This window comes from Gymnodraco acuticeps, unplaced genomic scaffold (genome assembly GCF_902827175.1).
Source record: "Gymnodraco acuticeps unplaced genomic scaffold, fGymAcu1.1, whole genome shotgun sequence".
NCBI lineage: Eukaryota > Metazoa > Chordata > Actinopteri > Perciformes > Bathydraconidae > Gymnodraco > Gymnodraco acuticeps.
In genome coordinates, this window is record NW_022992289.1 from 967,000 (window position 1) to 992,042 (window position 25,043).

General features: G+C 40.9%; 1 protein-coding gene across 3 annotated transcripts in view; it reads right to left on the minus strand.

The window, feature by feature from the left end:
* The window catches only part of st6galnac3 (ST6 (alpha-N-acetyl-neuraminyl-2,3-beta-galactosyl-1,3)-N-acetylgalactosaminide alpha-2,6-sialyltransferase 3), a 115,024-nt gene that overhangs the window by 49,292 nt on the left and 40,689 nt on the right, over positions 1-25,043 (minus strand). For 2 of the 3 annotated variants that reach the window (XM_034207743.1, XM_034207742.1), the window contains exons 2-3: positions 19,495-19,689; positions 9,168-9,577 (exon numbers count right to left, since the gene is read on the minus strand). In XM_034207743.1, coding sequence (XP_034063634.1) covers positions 9,168-9,577; positions 19,495-19,563 — 479 coding nt within the window. In that variant the 5' untranslated portion in view covers positions 19,564-19,689. Of the gene's footprint in view, positions 1-6,930; positions 7,331-9,167; positions 9,578-19,494; positions 19,690-25,043 lie in introns of those variants that run through there. The other variant, XM_034207744.1, reaches the window with a different exon arrangement.

Sequence of the window (25,043 nt, forward strand, 5' to 3'; positions counted from 1 at the left end):
TTTTTGTCTGATGCTTCAATTAATTTTAAACAGACAGTTCAACAAAAGGATACCCAAAAAATGTAATTGTATCATTTAAATATTGAATTGTTCTCTCTTAGTAAGATCCCATTTTCATGGCGGTGGTAAAATTGCAGTCTTACCTTGACATGAAGATGAAGTCCATTTGCCTATCCTTCTGGACAAAAATCTCTATTACTTTTTTGTAAAAGTCCTCCTTATGTTCTTGTAGTTTCAAAAGTCTATCATAAATCTGATCTAATCAATAGATTTATGATTCGAAAATTATAAAAGTAGGGTAGACATGTGGATATTATCCGGCTGAACAAAACGTGCATTTATCTAACAGGTTTGTTTCCCACAGATCTTATTTGGAGCTATTTTCTAAAATCCTATGGAGAAATATCATTGCTTTTTTGTGGAGGGAAGCCATGCGCAGTTTATTTCCGGGTTTTAGGACGCCTCACTGCAGCTCTCTCTCCTCCTCTTCACACACCACACTTTTCGCGGCACACGTACTTACAGCCAATCAGCTCTGAATGATGTGAGATGACGTATGGTGGGGATGGCAGCACTATGCCCCTATGGTCATTATTTTTTTGCCACACACATTAAATAGGACAATACTCTGAGTATGCGCAGTGTAGTTTTTACAGTCACCATTGACTTAAACAGGGAGAGGGAGGGGCAGGATCGGGTTTTGTCCAACATGGCTCAAAACAGCTCAATAGGCACACACTGTAGACACTAATTAGAAGAACACAGACTAACACAGCAATGTACAGACGAATCAGATGATTAAACATGATCTTAAAATATATTTTATATATTTTTTAATTTATTTTTTGCATTTTTTTGTAATCATTACTTTTAATACTTTCTGCTGACACTAGGTGGGCCCCTAATGACCAGTCGCCACTGTCAACGAGGCTAGCTGGATGCAAACGATGCAAACGGGTAAATGCTATCTTTTGTTTCCCATGCTTGCTCTTCAAATAGCCGGGGACAGATACCATCTGTTCAGAAACTAGACAAAAGTTAAACAAGTACAAACCACAGACTGTCTGTGTCATGGAGAATACAGTCGCTGGTTTATTTATGTCTGTATAGGCCGTTGTTGTGAGTGTGGACGGTCGGAACATATATAACGTTAGCTTAGCCAAGCTCCATTCAGAAAACAAGCATTCTAAAAGGTTTTTCGCCTGCCGTCTGTCTTCAGACTTGTCAAAGCATTAATTCATGGTTTTTACTAACCGGTATCAGTATGTTGTTACGTCGGCATCATTTAGAAACGTGTATTACAATTTAATCACGGTAAAATATGTTCATTTAGTTGTAGTTGTAGCTCCCGAGCCAGCGCGTCTTGTTTGAATGATGCGAGTAAACACAGCTGGCAGCCGCGGTGAAACTCGAGCGACTAGAGCAGGCATCCTCAAACTACGGACTCCGGTCCGGATCCGGACCGAACCACCACTGTCTCCGGACTCTGAGCAAATTATACTTTTCATATGTATGATCTCTCTGTATTATATGTGAGACATCGCCACAACGCATTCGCAACGAGTCAAAATTATCCGCTATGTCCACTACAAACAGCGCTCTGCATGTCTGACTGTTCCACTGTGTTCCACCTGTGTGTGTCAACGCTTTGGTCCAATCACATTCAGCATCCAGTCAGCGTTTTTTTCCCCCAAACAATCTGCGAATCAGAGGCACAGTAGGGCGGGTCTTCGCGGAATGCGGGTGGGAAAAATGTGTGTGTCTCTTTCAACCTGTCTAAGTCAGAGCGAGAATTTAAAATAAATAAATTCAGAGCGAGAGTTAACAGCTCATCTAGTTCCATCTGTACTGTAGCTAGTAGCCTAGTTTCACCTACCGGGGTGGCAACTGCCACCCCAGCTGCCTCCCCAGTTGGCAGCTTTGTTTTGAAAGAAAAGTTGTGGCTCATCGGACATTTATGAGAGAAAGTCTCTAATGTCCGAGTGCAAGTGAATGCAGCACAAGATGCACGTCATGTAACCCCTCCCCCGGTCCTGGCGCGAGCGTGGACATACGATTGGCGGCGATTTCATTTTGAACTGGACGGCGCAAAACGAGAAGCATTCGGACCCAAGCACTGAAGCAATGAGGTATTTGCGGTCTACAATGACAGAGAAGAGACTGTCAGTTTGGCTGTACTCAGCATTGAATCAAAACGCACTAAAGCTGTTGATCTTAATACGTTTGTGAGGCGTTTTGCTGAACAAAATGGTAATCGCCGCATTCAGCTGTAATAGACATGTCAACTTGATGCTCTGCTCACGGATGAGCATACACAACTATTAAGATGATGACCTTACGTGTGTAAATATATTTTTTTCTTTGAGGGGGGTCTGCCCCCAAAAAACTGTTTTAAGTCCTGAGAAAGTCAAATAAGACGGTGTGTAAAACTACACTGCCCAGCCAAAAAAAAGTAACCACTTTGATTGAACTAGGCCAGTAGGTAAGGACTTTCCACTGGATAATAACTACAGTATAAATAATGCATGACTGAAGTGATGGAGACCATGTTGAAGGCAAACACAAAGAGGAAATAACAGGTAAAATCAAGCAAATCCCCCTCTCAGATTCCACAGCAACCAGAAGAACAGAAATACTGGCTGGTGATTTGATTCATCAGCTTTGTGATGGAATAAAAAATGCACAGTGCATTTCCTTAGCTGTGGGTGAGTCCACTGACACCACTGACAATGCTCAGTTGCTGGTGTTTGTGAGTTTTTATGATGAGGCAAAGGGGGAGTTTGTTGAAGATGTGTTGGGCCTGACGAACCTCAGTGGACACACAAGGGGGCAAGACATTTATAAAGCAATAATGGGAATGCTGAATGAAAGAGGGTGCAGCTGCCTTTATTCATAACTGTGCAGCTCTTACACTGCGACTCTGAGGGGTCAAGCACAGACACAATAACAATGAAAACTGCTGCATACAGATTATTTTTGTTTTTGCAACCTCGTGTTAAGAATCTTGTTGTAATAGTTTAAAAGTTTGAATGACCGTGATAAACGGAACTTTGTCTTATTGAAACATTTATTTTGGACCTTTAAGATTTGTATTTGAGTACCCCTGGACTAGAGCGATGCGATAGGAGCGTTTTAGAGCGAAGCGAATATTCGCATCGCGTCCGGTCTGAACACAGCATTAAAGCGAGCTCCGCGCTGCACTGGAAACGCGCCATTACATCACCAGAAGTCCTAATTTAAGGGGTCATTTCTCCCAAAAAAAAATGTTTTACTCACTATATCATTAGCCCCACCAAAAATATTTTCCACCAGCCGCCACTGATTATACTCAAGCACAGTACGGGAGCATATGATGGTTCATTTACACCACTTGACAACTGAGATTTCTCTGAGTAATGTTGATTAACAATACGTGTATGAGTTTACTAATATCTATCCTACATTTTATTGAGGTTAGGGGAAACAAATATTCATCTTAAAATCTGGTGAAGACACATAACAGGTTTAAGTCATGTCCGTTTTCTTCAAACTTAAAATAAAATAAACGTTTGACTCTAAACCAAAGCATGCGGCAAAATCAATTAAAATGCAGATTGTTTTTCTTTGGAAACTTAATTTAAGGAGTTGAATGAACCCTCGGCAGCACCTCCTGTCAGCTCAGTAACAACAACTCACTTTAATAGATTCCTCTTAAAGGTCTAGAAATAAATCCAATTATAAACTTTAAAATGAATATCTATTTATGTTAAGTTACAAGTTATAGTGTTTTAAACTTAGAGCGCCATGTCCAATATTTGTCAGGATGTGCAAATGTATTTATTTCTGGTCCGTCAAGGTATTAAGAATGTCAGTCAGTCCAATAAATATAACATGGGAAAAGTTCTTTAAAATACAGGAACCAAAGAGCCGTAACTTGTAAACTGATCAGGAGTAGCAAATACGTTTTTCTGCTTTTAACAGAAGTGAGTTTTAATTCTTAAAGATGTTGTCCGTTTTAAAGCAGAAAATACTTCCTTACTCCTCCCTTCTTTCCGTCACAATTAATTCAGCCTTTGTTTTTTAGATCTGTCACATGAATTTGGCAAAGAGCTTTTTCCCTTTCACAAACATTTAACCGAATCTCTCAGACCGTCATTATAACGCTGAGTGGCTGTTGAACTGAATGGTGTTTAATTTCAAACTATTTTAGGATGAATGCACGCTAACTGCCAGAAGTACTTACGCTCATATAAAGTGGACGGTTCGAGATTATGAAGCATGATTACACAGCCGTGACATTCAGGCTAATAGAAACAGATTACAAATTAAATTCGCCTCATATTTGGAGGCCAATGATAGTGGAGAATCTGCATTTAAAGGTGGGGTCGGTAATTTTGGAGAAACCAGCTGGAGTGCACTAGAATTTGAAAATACACAGCCGGAAATCTGCCACTTCCTTACAGAGCCCCTCCTCCAACACACACGAACGCGCACATGACCAATGAGGGCACGAGATACATTTGTGCACGAGATGGAAGGCTGACAGGCAGGTAGGCCATCCAGTTACTTTAGCCGGGCCGGCTCAGATGATTGGTCGTGCTTTTTACATTGCTATCGGGATGTTAAGAGCATTCCATGGAATATAACAAAAAGTGTATCTCGAGCCGGTTTCTCAAACTTACCTACCCCACCTTTAAATTCATCTAGGATCAAAATGACTCACACCTTGTGAGGAATTACATATCAAAATACATTTTTGTTATTTTGCATCAGTATCTTATTTTAACCTGAGGCGCTCGCGAGCCCTTTAAAGATCAATTTCTCTGGCCACTGATTCGGCTTTTATTGCTCAAATGTTAAGATTGGTCACATTTCTTTCATTTTATCCTGTTGTTATTGTACCTAAGTTAAATGTTTTCAGTGGCTTTACAACCACAGCAAGAGACTTTTTAACAAAATAATTCCTTCAAAACCTTGTCACAGATTTTACTGTCACATTCATGTCTTTTGAGTTAATTTTCGAGCCAGAAGGGATACTATAATATTGTACATTACAACAAGTTATCCAATTTCATGCTGGATGGGCAACAGAGATACAAGGGGTAATATAACCTGGAGTACACAGGAATAAATGAGCTATGACTAAATGGCACCTGTGTTCTCCTGAATTAAAGGTCACCTGTAGAGTTTGTGACATAAAGTCACATCTTTCCATGTTTTGATGAGAGGGTACTCATTGTATATGCACTCAAGCAGGGACAGGGGTGACGTGACAAACTGCAGATACATTTGTGAATGTTCAGTGGATGTTGGTTTGTCTTAACGATTTAGGGTTTGGATCGGCTGCATAATGTCCATGTCTTCTTTTATCTGTTGTGCTTGTTTTACAGAACAGGAGGCTCCACTTTAAAGTTTGCACATTAAAAAACAAGTTAATTTCATGCTCCGTGAGTTGCCATGAAAAGCCAACTGGAGACAACAAAAGAAAATTAGCTTTTATCTCAAAACAACACCTGTATTCCTTCTTGAATTTCAAGGTCACCTGCGGAGTCTTTTGATCGTAAGAAATGCTAAATCAGCAGATCTCTGTGTTATTTGAATCTTGTTTTCTGTAATGCAAATACGGACTACATGACAGGAATACTTTGTTACAAAGCCCTGTATTAAATTGTTAGCTATTTAATTATAGTCATGGAAATGTACCTTAAGTTTTGATTAGTGGAAGTTGAAAATCTCTCTAAAGTCTCATTTTAACCATTTTATACAGAACAGCAACGATTGTTTTTTTTCTATTTGGATCTATTTGATGATTCTTTTCTCTGTCTTTCAGGTAAGCTTTGTAACATCCCTTCTGTTTCAGGCGAACCTCAATGAAACAATAACAAACCGATGTAAACTATGCAGATTTTAAAACAATAAAAGTGCCTAAGGTATAAAACACGCTTGGATGGTTAAACCTGCATTCAGTGTAATTGACTGGTATAAATACACACTGAAGAAGAAACATGTTTGTTTCCAATTAAAAAAATAAATGTTGTTCCTAAAGGAATGAGCCGGTTCCTATAGATATAAATGAAACTGCACACAATCAGAAGCAGAGGGAGAGTGTCACAATAGAGGAAACAAACACACATCCTCCACAACGTGTGAAGCAGCAGCTGGAAGCAGAGGGTCAGGCAGGCCCAGGTGGCAGTGCTGTAAAGTGACATTGTGATTTAAGTGCTGTGTCGTGGGAAGGTCTGTTATCTGCCGCCGCTAACAGGGCCGCGCCGATACGGTCCGACAGCCAGCGACTGCAGCGCGGGAGGCAGCGCTGATAATAGATAGCTTCAGCCGAGCAACTTCCAGCCGCACTGCGCAATCACATGAATCATGAGTTTAAACTGCTGTCAGATACGCTCACATCCAGGGCTGTGGTCACTCGTTTATTGTCTTTTTCCTCAGAGGATTTTTGTTATTTCTCTTTTAGCCGTAGTAAGAGAGAAGGACGAGGAGCGAGAAATGTCCCTGGACGTCAACATGATGATGGGGCTCAGAGAGAAAGAGGGATATCTTGATGACTCAGCTGTCTCTTTGTTTGAGAAAACAAGGTTATTTCCAGCAAACACAGAATCGTGTGTATGAAATTAGGTTTGATCTATTGGGTTTTCAACAATTGGACGTGTAATACTTCAGTAAACACCTCCTCCAGATGTATCTACTTCTGCTATATCCCTTAAAGAACTCACTAGACATTATCATTTTTTAAGCAGTTTTCTATTCTACATTCTTAAAATGTTCTTTTTAATCCAAAATGTAGCGCCTACAAAAAAAGGATGGGGAAAGAAATCGCGGGTTTTTTTTTCTACTATTTTCTTACCAGTGAGATAGAAAGCAATAATCTTTAAGAAAAACACTTTTTTATACGATATACATACAATAAAAAAAATGCAGTTTATTTGATGGTGCATGTATTCTTTCATTTCTTGTTTAAATATTAAGTACAATTATTTGGATTTGCATACAGTACAGTACAGTGAGTGTATACTATAAAAAATAGTTTTAAAAAAACACAACATACTCAAAATCTGCTTAGAAATAGTGTGCAATGTGGCAAGTGGTTGTTTGCTAGTTTCGTCTTGGAACTCCAGCATTTCAGATCATCATAACTTCTCTACCTCCGAGCGTCCTTGCGTTTAATATCCTCAGCTCTGTCCAGAAATGCCTGATATATATTTGTTGTATCTGGTTTCAAATTACAGGCTGAGAGATGGTCACTCGGTTGACTGGAGAGTCAGTCAGCCGGAGCTGGTTTCTGCTGATCAGCAAGTTCAAGATGAGGCGGCGCGTCTCCTCGGCTGCTCGCGGCAATCTGGATAATTAGAGATGTGTTCGATCACTGCTCCATTTCCAAGCTGGTGATTATCCTCCCCCACCGGGAAGCGAGAAGTGACAGTAAGCCAGTGAACACACACACACACACACACAAAATAATGACCGCCTCGCTGCACATTATCCCGCTTATTACACGACCGCATGCCGAATAAACCAATGGCTTTACTCCCAATATAAATAGAAAATGATTTAATTGACTTCAGAATGATCATATCGCTTCTCTAACTTAACACAAGTTGTCTTAGGACAAGTTTAAATCAAGTGTTAAGACAAGTTTAAGTCAGGTCTAAGGACAAGTGTAGGTCAGTGTTAAGACAAGTTTTAGGACCACTTTAAATCAAGTCTAAGAAAAAACAAGTCTGAGTTAAAAAAAACTATTAACAAAGTCAATTTCTTATCAACTTAAACAATCAAATGAACTTTGTATGGATGAGGAGAAAAAATAGATTGACCCGGTTTAGTTTTTAGACATTTTGAGAGCATTATATATGGACTTCAAACAACTCATTTGCATCTCTATGAGGATCTTAAAGAGTCGTAGTTTATTTCTGGAATAATGCCATATCCAATAAGCTCAACATAAAAGCGGCTACTCCCTTCACTCCCACTGGATGCAGTACATTAGAGTAGACGATGTTATTGTTGTCTTTCATGCTAATATAAAAGCAGTAACCATGGACACCAATTAATTTTAAATACAGGAATATGTGGAGCCAAGTTTCAGACGAATATAAACACAACATACAGGCAGGGAAGCAGCAGAGCTTGTCACGTTTTCATTAGATGTGTTTCATTGTTCACACCTCGAGTTTCTCTCTCTGTAACCAATCAGTAATGATTGAAGCCCTGCATCTCACCCAGGAGCATTATGTCCAGTAATGAGATTCTTCTCCCCGAGCTCTGCTCCCTAATCCCACGTTTCTATCTGTGCTTCGTGGACCCGAGAACAGCTGAGCCAGGCTGAACATGGACACTCGACATGAAATTCAGTGTTAACCCTGCCATCCTGAATAAGAGCGAGACAATGGAGCTGGAATGGACTGGATTCTACGCCTATTACGGAACATGTTAATCCTCTTAAGAAGTTAAGAGAGGTCTTGATGACATGAGGGAGAGGCAGGGGTGTAGAGCTCTGTGGAAATGAGCAGAGGCGAGTCTGAGAAATGAGGTTGGTCCTGAACAATAGCGAGGCTGGAGCCTGAATCTCATAGTCATTAACCTGCAGTTCTCTTTGGGGACTTGCAGGAGAAAGGAGTTGCTGCGTGGGTTAGTCTTTAAATTACAGAGTGCAATTTTAACACATGTTGTTGCCAACAAACACTTTTTCAACTTCCCAGGTCACAGAGCTGTAGCTTGGATAATTTTACAGTGTTTTGCAAATTCAAAATGTGCCAAAATGCTGTCAGAGAAGTTGTGAGGCCGGCTACACTCAGGGTGTTTAGAAAGACTGCCAGAATCCTGCCACCTCATTAACAACAGGACGTTTCCCCACACCGGCATTTGGCTGAGGTATATACCATAGGCTGTCCATGCTTCTGAGGCTCATCGTAAAAGCCTTGAGTTGGAAAACGGCCTCTGGTGCCGCGTTAAGCCTCTTCAGAGGGAAAGTACGGTAATTCACTTTGAAGAGGCCTCATGAAAGGGAGGATTTGAGAAACGCAAAGCACAGAGCACACCATCAGCATCGATAAAGATGATATTATAGCAAAGAACTGGACGGTGAATGTCAAAGCACTAAGTGGTACATTTGTCTGAGAGAGGACTGTTGCAAAGCCAAAAAACAGGATCAAAGATATTAACGAGATGTGACTCACCGATCTTTTCCCGTCTCCTTCTTGAAGACCATGTCGCAGTAGTTCATCCTCTCCTCTGTGGTGACGTAGATGCGTGCATGCGGGTAGTTCTCGGCCGCCTGTCGCAGCATGTTGTACACGATGCCCTTCCCGTCCTTCCTCATGTTTCTCAGCGGCCCCCACACCACATAGACGGTGTCGTTGGCCTGTCCGAAGAAGTACTGAGGCTTCTGCAGCAGCAGGGGGACGCTGGTGTGCGAGACTACTCTCAGTGTGGTGCGCTGGCCGACGTCAACTTCGAAACCCCGCGTGGGCGCGTTGTTCATCCGCCAGATGCACGGAGAGCGATCGATCTGCGCCCCGGCAGCCTGGCCCAACATCTGGCCGGAGCTGGACACGATGCTGCAGAGCTCACATTGCAGCTTCAGAGGCTGCAGGGGGACAAAAAGACCGTTACAACGATCCATCAGCATCAAGTCAAGACTCGAGTCATGTCTGATTTACTCTCAAGTTAATGGAGGCAAGGCAAAGTCTATTCCACAGGTTAGAAGGAGTCAAGTCTTAGGGAAAGTTTAAGTCAAGTCTGAAGACAAAGTCAAGTAAAAGGAGAAGTTTTAGGAGAAGATTTAGGACATGTTATAAGTCAGATCTTAGGACAAGTTTGAGTCGAATCTTAGGAGAAGATAAATCCAGGTTAAGAAACAATTAAGTGAATGCAAGTTGAAAGTCAGGTCACAAATTAAGTTTCAAGCCAAGTCGAGTCTCAGGTCAAAGTCAATCATAAAACGATCTAGTCTCAAGCCTTTGTTGAGCCACATTTATCTTTAGTGCGAGTCTCACATTAACATATCGTCCAAACGGTTCTGTCGCGTTGAAGCTCAGCCCCACCTAGTGTCAGCAGAAAGTATTAAAAATAATGATTACAACAAAATGCAAAAAAAAAAAATATATATAAAATATATTTTAAGATCATGTTTAATCATCTGATTCGTCGGTACATTGCTGTTTTAGTCTGTGTTCTTCTAATTAGTGTCTACAGTGTGTGCCTATTGAGCTGTTTAGAGCCATGTGGGACAAAACCCGATCATGCCCCTCCCTCTCACTGTCTAAGTCAATGGTGACTGTAAAAACTACACTGCGCATGCTCGGAGTATTGTCCTATTTAATGTGTGTGGCAAAAAAATAATGACCATAGGGGCATAGAGCTGCCATCCCCACCATACGTCATCTCACATCATTCAGAGCTGATTGGCTGTAAGTACGTGTGCCGCGAAAAGTGTGGTGTGTGAAGAGGAGACGAGAGAGCTGCAGTGACGCATCCTAAAACCCGGAAGTAAGCTGCGCATGGCTTCCCTCGACAAAAAAGCAATGAGATTTCTCCATAGGATTTTAGAAAATAGCTCAAAATAAGATCTGTGGGAAACAAACCTGTTAGATAAATGTACGTTTTGTTCAGCCGGATAATATCCACATGTCTACACTACTTTATAATTTTCGAATCATAAATCTATCGATTAGATTTATGATAGACTTTTGAAACTACAAGAAGATAAGGAGGACTTTTACAAAAAAGTAAGAGATTTTTGTCCAGAAGGATAGGCAAATGGACTTCATCTTCAAGTCAAGGTAAGACCACCATTTTATTGAAAATGGGATCTTACTAAGAGAGAACAATTCAATATTTAAATGATACAATTACATTTTTTGGGTATCCTTCTGTTGAACTGTCTGTTTAAAATTAATCTAATTATAGGCTTTACACAGACTTAATAATGAAACATGGAGGACCTGTCTGTTGCCGCTTTATCTGCTTTGAATCGAGGCTACTGCTGCGGTTAAAGAGAGAATAAGCAATATATAACTTTTATAGACAACCAAGGCAACATAAGCAGGGCTGTGGATCAGCCACACAAAAAAGATAATAAGAAAAGAGACCACAAAGAAAAGAAATCACAGAATCAGAAAATCACAGAACTGCAGTGCTTTATCATTTTCTTAAATGGCTCGAGAAAAAGTTATTTTGCTTTGATATAAACACTCCAACTTGCAAAAGAAAAGTTGAGGTAACTTCTGCTATTAGTAATGAAGTCATTTGTCTCCTGCAAAATGTTATTATCATTTTGCGTCAAGGACAAAGAAAATCTTTATTTCTGCTTTAAAGGAAATGGAAAAAAAGTGATAACATTCTTAATAAATGTGCTCCTATTATGCCATTTCTACAAAGATAGGAACCCCATTAGGAACTCGCCTGGTGTAACGATTGGATAAAGTACGGCTTCTGTATTTAATTTAAAGTTTATTTTGGTAATACAAAATGATAACCTCAGAGTTTACTTCTCGTCTTAAATACGTAACTGCTCTTGCCATATGCAATAAAAACATTAAAGTGACGTTTTGGCAAGGGGCCTGTGTGATGAGAGGATACTAAAATACATTTGGTAATTATTTATTTAAATCATTCATCAGGGTTTTACAGGCCTATATAATTTTATTTTACGTCCTAAGATTAATGTCACCATGCCCAGAACTAACATTGATTAAGTTAATTGAATGTGGGACCTCAGAGGTTACAACAGTGTTACTGCGGCAAAGCAGAGCGAAGAAGCAGGGGACTCGTGTCATTTATCTTACTGTATACCTTTTATATCTTATTATACTTTACTGGAGCGGGGGGATTTGTAATGAATCTTCAATAATAGCTCTTAGCTAAGCTTTGCCAAGAGAGGGAAAGAGCTCTCTGAATCCAAACTGGGAGATTTAACTGATTGAAGCTAATATGCTAGGTTTGTTTTGATGAGATTAAACATACTTAAAGTGAATGAATGCAAGAGAAAGTTAAAAAGAAAAAGCATTGTGTCGTGACGGAGCTCTGTTTGATCATTTGCTTAATGGAGGGTAACTGTAATTCCACTGGTTTGAATATAAATTGCATTTTTGCTGTAGTCTGGCCAAAGTTCTCTCTTGCACGTTCTACTTTTAATCAACAAACAAGAAAGTTTTAGGAGCAAAAAGAATCTCACAATACAATGTATTAATTTATATTATGCCTCTAAAACATTAAATTAATAATCACGTTTAATTGGTAAACATTTTCATACAGAAGGTAATCATGTGACTTAATTTGAGGCTATTATTTTTCTTTTGAATGTAATAATAGGTTACAGTTTCCAAGGTAACAATGCAGCCATGAAAGCCCATCACCCGGGAAACTAGTGACTCCCGCATGGGGAGTCTGCGTGTGAGTAATAAATTATAAACTGTAAATACTCATGTGTCTTGTAATTATAATGATATACTTGTTATTAATCTATCTGTGTGTACAGTACATCTGTAACAGAACAATGTATGAGCAATCGTGATAAAAATTATGCTCATTTTCAGGTGTATATCAGTATGTAGTGTCTCTACTGTGACATGTCTCCATGCTTTAATGTTTAAAAAGCTCTTTTTCTCATACTGCCTGTGCTGCAGCACCTCTTTTCACCCTCTGTCTGAAACCAGAGCCCAGTCTGCTCTCATTGGTTAGCTGGCCGGCTCTGTTGCGATTGGTCAACCACTTAAAGATGTCACGCCCTTTAGCCTAACAAGTGCAATGTGTTGGAGCACTAGCCAATAGAAGCGCAAGTGCTGCCCGCCTCCTCACCCACACCCGCTCCCGAGACCACATCACTCCCGTCCTCCAGAACCTCCACTGGCTCCCCGTCCGTCAAAGAATTAACTTCAAAGTCCTCCTCATTACTCACAAAGCCCTCAACAATCAGGCCCCCCCCTACCTCACAGACCTGCTGCACCACCACGCCCCTTCCCGCTGCCTCCGCTCATCAGAAGCCAACCTCCTATCCATCCCCACCCGCACCAATCACCGGACCTGGGGGGACAGAGCCTTCTCCGAACTCACTCCCCCAACCCATCAGAGACTGCACTGACCTCACCACTAGTGTTAATTTCGTCAGCTATTTTTTCATTTAGTTTTAGTCTTAGTCCTGTGTTAAATTTTCTTTTTAGTTTTAGTCATATTTAGTCACCTTCATCCTGTTTTTATTTAGTCAAGTTTTAGTCGACTAAAAGTCTGAGCATTTTAGTCTTATTTTAGTCAAAGAAAACTAATTATTTTAGTCTACTTTTTGTCAATGAAAACTGTTGAGTCTTTTTTAGTCATCAGATTATATAGAACATTTCAGTCAAACTAGTCTAGCCAAAACCAATAATTTGTCATTTTAGTCAAACGTATTTCACAATAAGATTATATCTTGTCTTTATTTGATGAAAAACACAGGTTGAATGATTAAGAAGCTTTGCAGAGAGTATCTGGTCAGGTTTGTGGTGTTGTTACCAGCTGTGTTATGGCCACATTGCTTCCCTTCTGATAAAACAATGCATTCGCTTTTTTTCTCCGCCTCATTGTAGCGAAAATGGGCCCAAATATCACATCGTTTCTTTCTCCCAAGCAGTGGTAGCTTTAGACTTTTTCGTTGTCAGTAATTTTGACGGACAGGATCGTAACATTTCCTTCATAATCCATTATTACCCGTCGAGTGCACAATTTATCACTCACTCGCGCTGACGGGGGGGGGGGTAATTCGGTTAACGTGAGTGCGACCACTGCTCCCAAGCCCTGTTGTTGCCATTTTATTTTCTGTTAAATAAGGTTAGTTAGACCATGAGTTAGACCCGAGTCTTCCTGACAATTCATATTTTGCAGCTGCCCGGTGTAATTCAAATGTACCGCCGCGCGCAGCACGGACACACAGCTGCTGCCCTGCCGCAGCACCGGAAATGGAACTGCTGGGAGAAAAACTGACTATCAGAGATGTAACGTTATCTTTGATAATATTTCGTCTCCTCATTTTTCGTCAACAAAAGTAAAGAGAGATTTTGGCATAGTTTTTATTTAGTAAACTACATTTTCGTCTCGTCACTATGTCAACGATATTGCATGATGATTTCGTTACAGTTATTGTTTACTGCCGTCGGTGCCGTCTCGTCATCGTCTCGTTTTCGTCATGGAAAAAAAGGTCGTTGACGAACATATTTCGACGATCCAACGAAATTAACACTACTCACCACCTTCAAAAAACTCACAAAAACTCACCTCTTCAATCTGGCTTTTAATGTGTGATTGTTTTTGTATTATTTGACTTTAACTATATATGTATTTGTTGTTCCTTCCTTTTCTTTTCCCTTCACTATATCTGTAAAGCATCTTTGAGCACCTGTAAAAGCGCTAACAAATTAAATCTATTATTATTAAGTGTTACAAAGTGATGTTAACAGTAAATGGTAAATGGACTGTACTTATACAGCGCTTTATCAAAACTTTACGACCCCTCAAAGCGCTTTACATACTACGAGTCATTCACCCATTCACACACATTCATACAGAGCAGGGTCACTTGCTCTAGGCCAGGCATCTAACATTCATACACATTCATGCCATCGGGAGAAACTCAGGGTTAAGTGTCTTTCCCAAGGACACATCAACATGCTGACTGCGCGGGCTGGGATCAAACCCACACACTTCTGATTGAAAGACAACCGCACTCCCTCTGAGCCACAGTCGCCCACATAGTTACATACAGTAGTTATTATTATTATAAGCAATTAAATCATCTTTAAATCATTATAGGAGCTGTTTTTGTTGGATTGTTACTGTCAGCAGTTAGTCCAGCAGCATAATCACAAGTCATGGTTGTCATTAACCACAAAAAAAGAGATTTATCAGGGCTGGTTCAAAGTGTGCATGGATATAATCAAGAGGACAGAGACCCCCGCTACACTTATCAACACATAGTGGTGAATAGAGCAGATCACCTGCTTAGGATTCTCCACCAGAGCTACCTGCCATTGCTTTTCCTCTCATGTATGGATTCAGTCAAGGGTTAAGAAACGATCTCTCCGTTTGCAGGGTGGTTGAGACACACATCAGTGCAGCCTTGAGCTGTCAGCGGCTTGTCCATCATCCCCCTCAGCCGGCTCATAACTCCATCACGCCTCTCCGCACACACAGATTGGCTGAACTCTGAGGGGAACGCAGGCTGGCTAACTGCATGGCAGACACATGGTGAAAACCTGCCGCTAAGGAGCCCCTGAGCAAGGCATTTTACACACAACTGCTGCAGTAGAGATGCAGTGAGGGGTGAGGATGTTAATTAATAAAACAGAACCAAGTGAGATTACTCCTGCGTTAATTAAGCTTCATTTAGAAATAGAAAAACGGCTTCTGAGTAGTTCACAAATATAAAACGTTATTAGTTTCCGATGAACATGAATCACTTTATTAATGAAGAGTGTAAAAAAGTAATCTAACGACTAGAAACCCTATTTTGATTTTGTATATATGACTGGGTTCGAGCCAACAAATCTCTGACCATTACTTCCTGTACATCAATAAAATATTATGGCCTCTTCGTCCGCTCAGCTGTGATTCATGTTTCAGTTTCATGTTTACGATGGAGCTGTTTCAGTGCGCCATGCAGTAATCGTAAACAGGGGGCACTTTTATAATCCCAATAACTTTGCCACGCTCGGATAAGTACAACATCTACTGAAAGCCTCAGATTTAAATGATTGACTGTGTCGAAGATAAACTAGGTTATTTAAAAATAAATAAGAAGGCCTAATGCTGTGAACTCAGTCATCATTTAATTATAGCACCGGGGTGTGAAGTTAAGCTTGACGTTGATTAAAATGCTCTAAACACAATTAATTAATTAATAGCAATAATGATTACATTAATGGGGCCGAGTCCCAGTACAAAAGCTCCTCTTGGGGCACAAACATTATACTACAGGGCAGCGGTGGGACGTAAATAATTACATTCACATGCAGTACTGCACTTAAAGGTAGGGTAGGTAAGAATGGAGAAACCAGCTCGAGTGCGCTAGAATTTGAAAGTACACAACTGAAAAAAATCTGCCCCTTCCTTCAGACTTCCTTACAGAGCCCCTCCTCCAACACACACGAACACACACACGACCAATGAGGGCACGAGATAGGTTTGTGCACGAGATGGAAGGCTGACAGGCAGGTAGGCTATCCAATTATTTTAGCCGGGCCGGCTCAGATGATTGGACTTGCTTTTTACAGCGCCACGGCTTCCACAGATGAAATATTTATATATGTCTCAAAAGACAAAGTAGTTTGAAGATTTTAAATGCGGAAATCATTCACATTACTTATTGAAGTTAATGTGAATAAGTTAATGCGGTCGTCTGTCAAGCAGAAAAGGTGGTGGGTTTCGATCCCAGTCCCTGCAGTGCAACATGTCGATGTATCCTTGGGCAAGATACTTAACCGATGTCATGGCCAGCGGAGAGTGTGTGTGTGTGTGTGTGTGTGTGTGTGTGTGTGTGTGTGTGTGTGTGTGTGTGTGTGTGTGTGTGTGTGTGTGTGTGTGTGTGTGTGTGTGTGTGTGTGTGTGTGTGTGTGTGTGTGTGTGTGTGTGTGTGTGTGTGTGTGTGTGTGTGTGTGTGTGTGTGTGTGTGTGTGTGTGTGTGTGTGTGTGTGTGTGTGTGTGTGTGTGTGTGTGTGTGTGTGTGTGTGTGTGTGTGTGTGTGTGTGTGTGTGTGTGATCCTTGAACAGGTGGCAGCTTGCACGGCTGCCTGTGTGAACGGGAGAATCATGACTTGTATAAAGCATTTGAGGCGTCGTAAAAGACTGGATAAAGTGCAATGCTTTCCCTTTACCAGATGTACCATTTGAAGATATGAGTATTTATTTTACCTAAAAAAGACCGACTACAGTCTATGCCATTTCACAAAAATGCACCCACTTTGGTAAAAATAACATCTAACACGTCGACACGACATTTTCATCATCCTAAAATGAATTTTGTGTTTAGTGTTAATTAAGACATGCAGGACACTAACATGCAGAACAAGATTGTCAACAGTGTTAAACATTAAGTGACAAACATCAGCATGTTTGCATGATGAGGTGGAAATATAGCTAAGTCTCAGCTTGCCTAGAACCTAAGAGTTTCTAATAATAATAATCAAAGGATAGAAGCATATTTTCCTTCATATTGCACAATAGTACATTTCAAAAGGTCAGTGTGTAATAGAAAAAACATACGTCTAAAATGAAAATAATGAGTTTCTGCCTCCAACCTAGATGAACCAGGGTCCTGAATATAAAGTGCCACAAGACAAATGTTTTTTATTTCTCCTGAAAGGCAGAGCGGGGGCGATTTATCACACCTGGAGGCAGACTCAATCAAATGAAGAAAATAAGGCCGGCCATTCCCCAAGTTAACCAGGTTATGCATTATACATGCTTGCAAGAGGTTTATAACACCTGGAATGACACCTCACTGTGGGTCATGTAAGATTGCCTTACTGTCTGGGAGAAATATTGCTGCTTCTAAAGGTGTTGCTGTGTGCTTAACAGAGGCTGACAGCTCACACAGCGGCTTTCACTCCGGACATAATCGCTTACGACAACCAGCACACGAGCATCACCTTGACCAGACCTCCACTATTCTGTCCATCCTTTGTCAGAGATTTTGGCAATGTGCAGAACATTTTTGACACACACGTCCAGGTCAATCACTGCCCTTTCTGATTGGCTGTGAAGAACTCACTGCTGGGGGAATTTGAGCCGAAACGAGTCGTAATTCGGTAATCGCTGCCAGTCTTTCCTATGATTTGCATACATCTCTCCATGGGGAGGGAGCAGTGATTTAAGCAGCAGTCTGGAGGCAGAAGGAGGTGCAGACGTAGAGATTGGTGAAATACGTGATTGCCTCTGGGCCTGCGTTGTGTGGATGAAAACCTCCTGAGGCAGAGGGTGGCGCTCTGCATTTATCTGCCAATATCAGCGTGCTGAATACAAGGCATCCTCTTTAAGGACCAACGCGCCCATCGAAACTCCAAATCTAGATGTGTTGCAGCCCAAACTGAAAGCACTCTCCTCATTCCCCGTCAGACTGAAACGTTGCACGCATTTCTGCGAGAAAAATAAACGATTTTCCTGCGGGACTACCCAATGTGCACCAGTATAAGCACAGTCTCAGGGTTTCGGGGCTGCTTCCCTCAAACAACAAACAAACCGCTTGTTTTTTTACATTTTGATATGGTGGGAATTAAAATGCTTTGATATTTCAATTTCCATAAATTGTGCAGGGAATTTACAGCAGAGAGGTGTTTGAAGGCAGAAGAATAGGATCACGGACATGGCTGTTTGGAATTACAAAGAAATAGTGCACACGAGAGACCTCAAACAGGCGTTTCCAGAACAATCACAGAGAACCTGAGTTAATGAATGAAGAAATCCTCAAGGAGGCGCTTTGCTGTCTGAATGAGCGCTTATGAATACACCTTCATTATCGAGGTGAAGCTGCCTGATGGCGGGTTAACGTCAACTGAGGGTTTTAGAATATAAATGCAGAATAAAATAACCTGTGAGAGACGTTATGACAGAAATACTATCATAGGACAAATGTCAAAAGACTCATTGTAAAATATTAGATGCTTATGCTGTCATTGATGTTATCCACTTGTTGACTGGTCAATTAAATTATGTTCAAACAACATTAAAACTAAAGCTTCAGATTACCATTGTGAAGTTATTAACTGTTAACTGTGTTTAGTCACTTTATATGTTACAAATGGAAGTTTCTTGTTGTTTCCCCTTGATAACTGACGTGTACCAACGTTTTCCTTTTTCCGTCATTTTTAATTAGCTTTTTTAATGTTATCGTCTGTCATTTTCAGCTGTAATATGGGTAACGACAACTTTCAATTCTTTAAAGTGGACTGACATCCAGCGGGAGGACAGGCAGAGGGAGGAAGAGATTACACTTTAAAGTGGACCTATCATGCTATATTTGAAACATATTGTAGGGCCATACCTATACAAAACATGTCTGTGAAGTTTTTTTTCAAAATACCAAACAGATCACCCATTGTAGCCATGCCTCATACTGCTCAAACCCCTCTTTTGAAGCCCTGTTAGAGAAACGCGGATCTTGGGTCCTTAGCTTGAAAAAAAAGAAAGAAGAGGAGGCGGAGCTAATGCCTGATCAGAATTCTACCGGAGATAAAGTTACATTCTGCTGTGATAAAACGCCATCCTGTTTAAACCACGTCAAGGATTATTTCTGAAATAGTATGGAGCTCAAATGCTTTTTCTCTTGCGGGTTTATCACAAGGTGAGTTCCTTTTTTTATGTCCTGCTTTTTTTTAAAACACATGTGCTGCACAAGTTTGCTTACCTAATTGATTGGACTAAATATCAACTCATATCAAGTCTAGTAGAGATGTTCAACCTTTTGAGGTTGAGTGAGGTTGCCATTTCTGATTGTGCATGCTGGTTAGTGTTTGTGTTTTTAGTCTGTGTGTCACTCACTTCCTGTTTGGGGATGCTAACGTAGCCCAGGTGAGGTTTGAAGGCCTTGTACGGCTGCTTGGAGAACATCCAGTGGCTGCTGAACGTCTGATCCAACACCGGCTTCAGCAGGAAGTACGGCTTCTCCGAGTAGTTCACCACCACCACGAAGAGCGACACCACCACGATCAGACTGGTGGCGATCAACGACTTCTTCTGTGAAGAGAGAGAGAGATAGAGCACTTTAACAAGACAGAGACGTGCAGCAATCATTAAATAAAACTGATCGTTAAATCAAATGTCTTCATAGTTACAATCTGCCAGCAGTAAAGGCTAACGGGTAACAACAACAGAAATACTTTGAAAAGGCAACTAAAGTGTAGAACAAAAATGAATATACTGTATAAAAACAAAAATAATATTGTTCAAAGGCAACAAATACACAATATACTGTAGCACCCAGGCAAGAAAAGAGGTGATGACTGAGGAACATTTTGGCTGCATATACACAAATTGTATATGTAAAACTTGTGAGATAGATTTGCATTCTTCACACACACAGCGTTATACTCTATACGTGCAGAAAACCTGCTGAAAAAAATCCAGTCACAGCTTTAACTTTTAGCACCACTGAGCTAAAAAGTGTTTCATTGTCATTTTTCTTTTTTATCAATTTAACAACGATGACTCACAGTAACCTCTTAACTTAAGTTGTATTGAGTATGAAAATATCCTTCACTTATTTGTCTCGTTGGCAGAGGTTTATACCAGCTTATTGACACACACGTTCCCTATCTTTACAATTATTAACAACTCTTTTTGCCAGGTCCACCACTTAAAGGTGGGGTAGGTAAGTTTGAGAAACCGGCTCGAGATACACTTTTTGTTATATTCCATGGAATGCTCTTAACATCCCGATAGCAATGAATATCTTGAGTGCTTTGACAAAAAATCCATAACAAAATTCATCTGTGGAAGCCGTAGTACTGTAAAAAGCACGACCAATCATCTGAGCCGGCCCGGCTAAAGTAACTGGATGGCCTACCTGCCTGTCAGCCTTCCATCTGGGCACAAACTTATCTCGTGCCCTCATTGGTCATGTGCGCGTTCATGTGTGTTGGAGGAGGGGCTCTGTAAGAAAGTGGCAGATTTTTTCCGGCTGTGTATTTTCAAATTCTAGCGCACTCGAGCTGGTTTCTCCAAAATTACCCACCTTTAAGTTAGGATGGAAAGATCTTAACCAATCCTACATTTTGCAAAGTTATTCATATTCCACAAGGGATAAATCCCACTGACTCTTGAGATTTTTTGACTTTCCATTTCCACCAGCAGGTTGTCAGAGTGAAAAATCTTGACATCCAAAAGATTGATTGCCATGAAATGTGTCAAAGATAGTCAGGGTCCCAAGAGGATAAATGTAACTGACTTTGGGGACCCATTGACCTATCAAGGTTTTTACTTATGCAGTGAATGATCTGATCATCTACTTGATGAATTTGCTCAAATTATACACACATTCATATTTCAGAGACAATTTAATTTTACGACTTTGGTGACTTTTCATTCAACGCCATTGTCAGGTCAAAGCTTTTATTTTCTTATAGGAAATATCAGCTTGTTACTATGCTGATGTTAGCATTTAACTCAAAGTACAGCCTCAGAGAGCCACTAGCATGACTGAAGACTCAAGAGTCAAAGGCGCATATGTTGTTATCTACTTTTCTGTTATACAGTGGGGGCAAAACAGTATTTAGTCAGCCACCAATTGTGCAAGTTCTCCCACTTAAAAAGATGAGAGGCCTGTAATTTTCATCCTAGGTACACTTCAACTATGAGAGACAAAATGGGGGGAAAGAATCCAGGAAATCACATTGTCTGATTTTTAATGAATTAATTGGTCAATTCCTCTGTAAAATAAGTATTTGGTCACCTACAAACAAACAAGATTTCTGGCTCTCACAGACCTGTAACTTCTTCTTTAAGAGCCTCCTCTGTCCTCCACTCGTTAACTGTATTAATGGCACCTGTTTGAACTCGTTATCAGTATAAAAGACACCTGTCCACAACCTCAAACAGTCACACTCCAAACTCCACTATGGCCAAGACCAAAGAGCTGTCAAAGGACACCAGAAACAAAATTGTAGACCTGCACCAGGCTGGGAAGACTGAATCTGCAATAGGTAAGCAGCTTGGTGTGAAGAAATCAACTGTGGGAGCAATTATTAGAAAATGGAAGACATACAAGACCACTGATAATCTCCCTCGATCTGGGGCTCCACGCAAGATCTCACCCCGTGGGGTCAAAATGATCACAAGAACGGTGAGCAAAAATCCCAGAACCACACGGGAGGACCTAGTCAATGACCTGCAGAGAGCTGGGACCAAAGTAACAAAGGCTACCATCAGTAACACACTATGCCGCCAGGGACTCAAATCCTGCAGTGCCAGACGTGTCCCCCTGCTTAAGCCAGTACATGTCCAGGCCCGTCTGAAGTTTGCTAGAGATCATTTAGATCAGTGATTCTCAAATGGGGGTACGCGGACCCCTGGGGGTACGTTGGGGTACTGCAGGGGGTACGCGAGATTTAAAAAATAAATAAATAATAAGTTAATTAAAAAAATAATCTTAGTAAAATAAGTTAAATAGAAAACATAATTGTATATAAAACATTCCTAGAACCACCAAGGGGGTCCTCATATAAACATGTCAAATGTGTGTATTGTATTTGATAGTTTTTCACAATAACATATTACTTGAAAAACTCCTTGGAAAAATCTGTTTTTATAAAAGTGTTATGTTATTTTTTTTCATGCATAAAGTGAAAATATCCTTAGTTTGTTGTAATGCATACCACGAAGGAGTTAATACATCACACACTGAGGGAACATCACTATATTGTAATTATTTATGTAGGCTTTTTCGATCAAAAATGTTCTGGATCGGTCAGGGGGTACTTGGCTGAGAAAATGTTTCAAAGGGGGTACATTACTGAAAAAAGTTTGAGAAGCACTGATTTAGATGATCCAGAAGAGGATTGGGAGAATGTCATATGGTCAGATGAAACCAAAATAGAACTTTTTGGTAAAAACTCAACTAGACGTGTTTGGAGGAGAAAGAATGCTGAGTTGCATCCAAAGAACACCTACTGTGAAACATGGGGGTGGAAACATCATGCTTTGGAGCTGTTTTTCTGCAAAGGGACCAGGACGACTGCTCCGTGTAAAGGAAAGAATGAATGGGGCCATGTATCGTGATATTTTGAGTGACAACCTCCTTCCATCAGCAAGGGCATTGAAGATGAAACGTGGCTGGGTCTTTCAGCATGACAATGATCCCAAACACACCGCCCGGGCTACGAAGGAGTGGCTTCATAAGAAGCATTTCAAGGTCCTGGAGTGGCCTAGCCAGTCTCCAGATCTCAACCCCATAGAAAATCTTTGGAGGGAGTTGAAAGTCCGTGTTGCCCAGCGACAGCCCCAAAACATCACTGCTCTAGAGGAGATCTGCATGGAGGAATGGGCCAAAATACCAGCAACAGTGTGTGAAAACCTTGTGAAGACTTACAGAAAACATTTGACCTCTGTCATTGCCAACAAAGAGTATATAACAAAGTATTGAGATTAACTTTTGTTATTGACCAAATACTTATTTTCCACCATCATTTGCAAATAAATTCTTTAAAAATCAGACAATGTGATTTTCTGGATTTTTTTTTTCTCATTCTGTCTCTCATAGTTTAGGTATACCTAGGATTAAAATTACAGGCCTCTCTCATCTTTTTAAGTGGGAGAACTTGCACAATTGGTGGCTGACTAAATACTTTTTTTTTTTTTGCCCCACTGTAGCATCTCTACCAAGAATGCAACAATTGCGTCAGCGTCATTGTTTCATATATATTGCAATATAGCAAAATAATGGAGGTGAGAGGGATTGTGGCTCGACAGACGGAGCGGGAGTGATGAATAATGGATAAGAGATGGAGGGCGAGGAAAGGTCTCACAGAGGAGAAGCTATTGGCACGGCAGAGCTGGAGGGATCAATGCACAGAAGTGAAAAAGAATCAGACAGAGATGAAAAAACGTGTGGTGTGCTATGAAATCTCGGAGCCTGTGGTGATGGATAGATTTCAGGCAGAGTTGGAGACTTTTTTAAATTATTTTCTTTTCCCCAGGAAACTTCAATAACGTGCTGCTAATCTAACACACAACACCGGTGGGAATCTCCAGATATTTTGGGAAGGTGGTGCTTCGCAAATTCTTTGAAGTTATCTGATGGTGAGAAGATTGAATGTGGCTCGGTGTAATGATGAAGCCCCACAGCCAACGTGCCATCACCGCCTCTCGTTCTGATCTGCAACATCAAACATCCCAAAGGGGGCTTCGCTTCTCAGAGACAAGATAAAACATGTGAACTTGAGGAGGGGGGGGGGGGGGGATGAAAGAGACGGTGACCATTTGCTGCCCAACGAGACTCTCATTTACGAATTGCACGTATGTTACATCATGCAATCATTTCATAGTATTACCGCCAATCTTTGATCGCAATCAGAGTGGTTGAAAATGTGATCCTGCATAAAACGGCACAAAAAGGACTTTCACAAGATAATACGCCACTTTCCTGAAAGGACAGTTAATCAGTTTTATGTCACCCCAAAAGTAAGATAGAAATGGCAGGTAATTTTCTGAAAATGTGCTGTAATAGCTAGTCATCAGGAGTCCATTATGGAGCATGAAACCAACCCCTTATAACGCAAGAGGCTTCTTAAGGACGGGAGAGGGAAGAAAAGAAAAAGGAAACAACCCTCGTCTCAGTCTGCAGAGCTTCAACATCCATCTGTTCTCATGGCGGCAGAACATTTCCTTGTCTCCTTCACTCCGGCCACAAATCACAGGGGAAATGATGTGTCAAAGTGTGGAGGTGATTGGACGGCTCGTGGTGGGTGTAGCGAGGTGCTGAACCTTCACTCGTTTCAGTGCGAGACTCACGACTCCTCTAGGGTTCAGCCATCCATCAGAGCAATCACCAGTCGGCCTGTTGAGCCGATAGGCCTGGCGTTGAGGAAGGAGTACAGTGTGGGAGTTTGGGAGCGCCGGCAGAAAAGGGGACCATTAACATCAGCAGAGCGGCAATAAAGTTTCAACATAAGAGCCTTTGGTCAATGTTAAAACATTTCTGCTTGAGGAATATGACTCCATAAGCGACTGCAATGACCTTTTTTGTGACCATCAACACCAAAACCACCGAAAGCTTTGAGTGGGATATTTTTTTAAAGGTTCTTAAATACTCTGAGGAGGTATTGATCTCAGTTTACTGACAGACCGCGTGGGATCATTGGGACACGGGAGGGCAACAATCTTCCACAGATTTTTCATGCAGTGAGTCAGTGTGAAAAATGTGGATGTCAGACAGAAAACCTTCAGGTAAATATTGATTTTGCCTCTTATTTTTAGCCTTAGTGAATAAACTGATTTATTGGGGAAAGCTGAAACGCATTACCAACATTGACATATCATCACCCTGGTGTAGGGGGAAATAGTGAAGGGAGCACTGTCTGGTGTGATCCTATTGC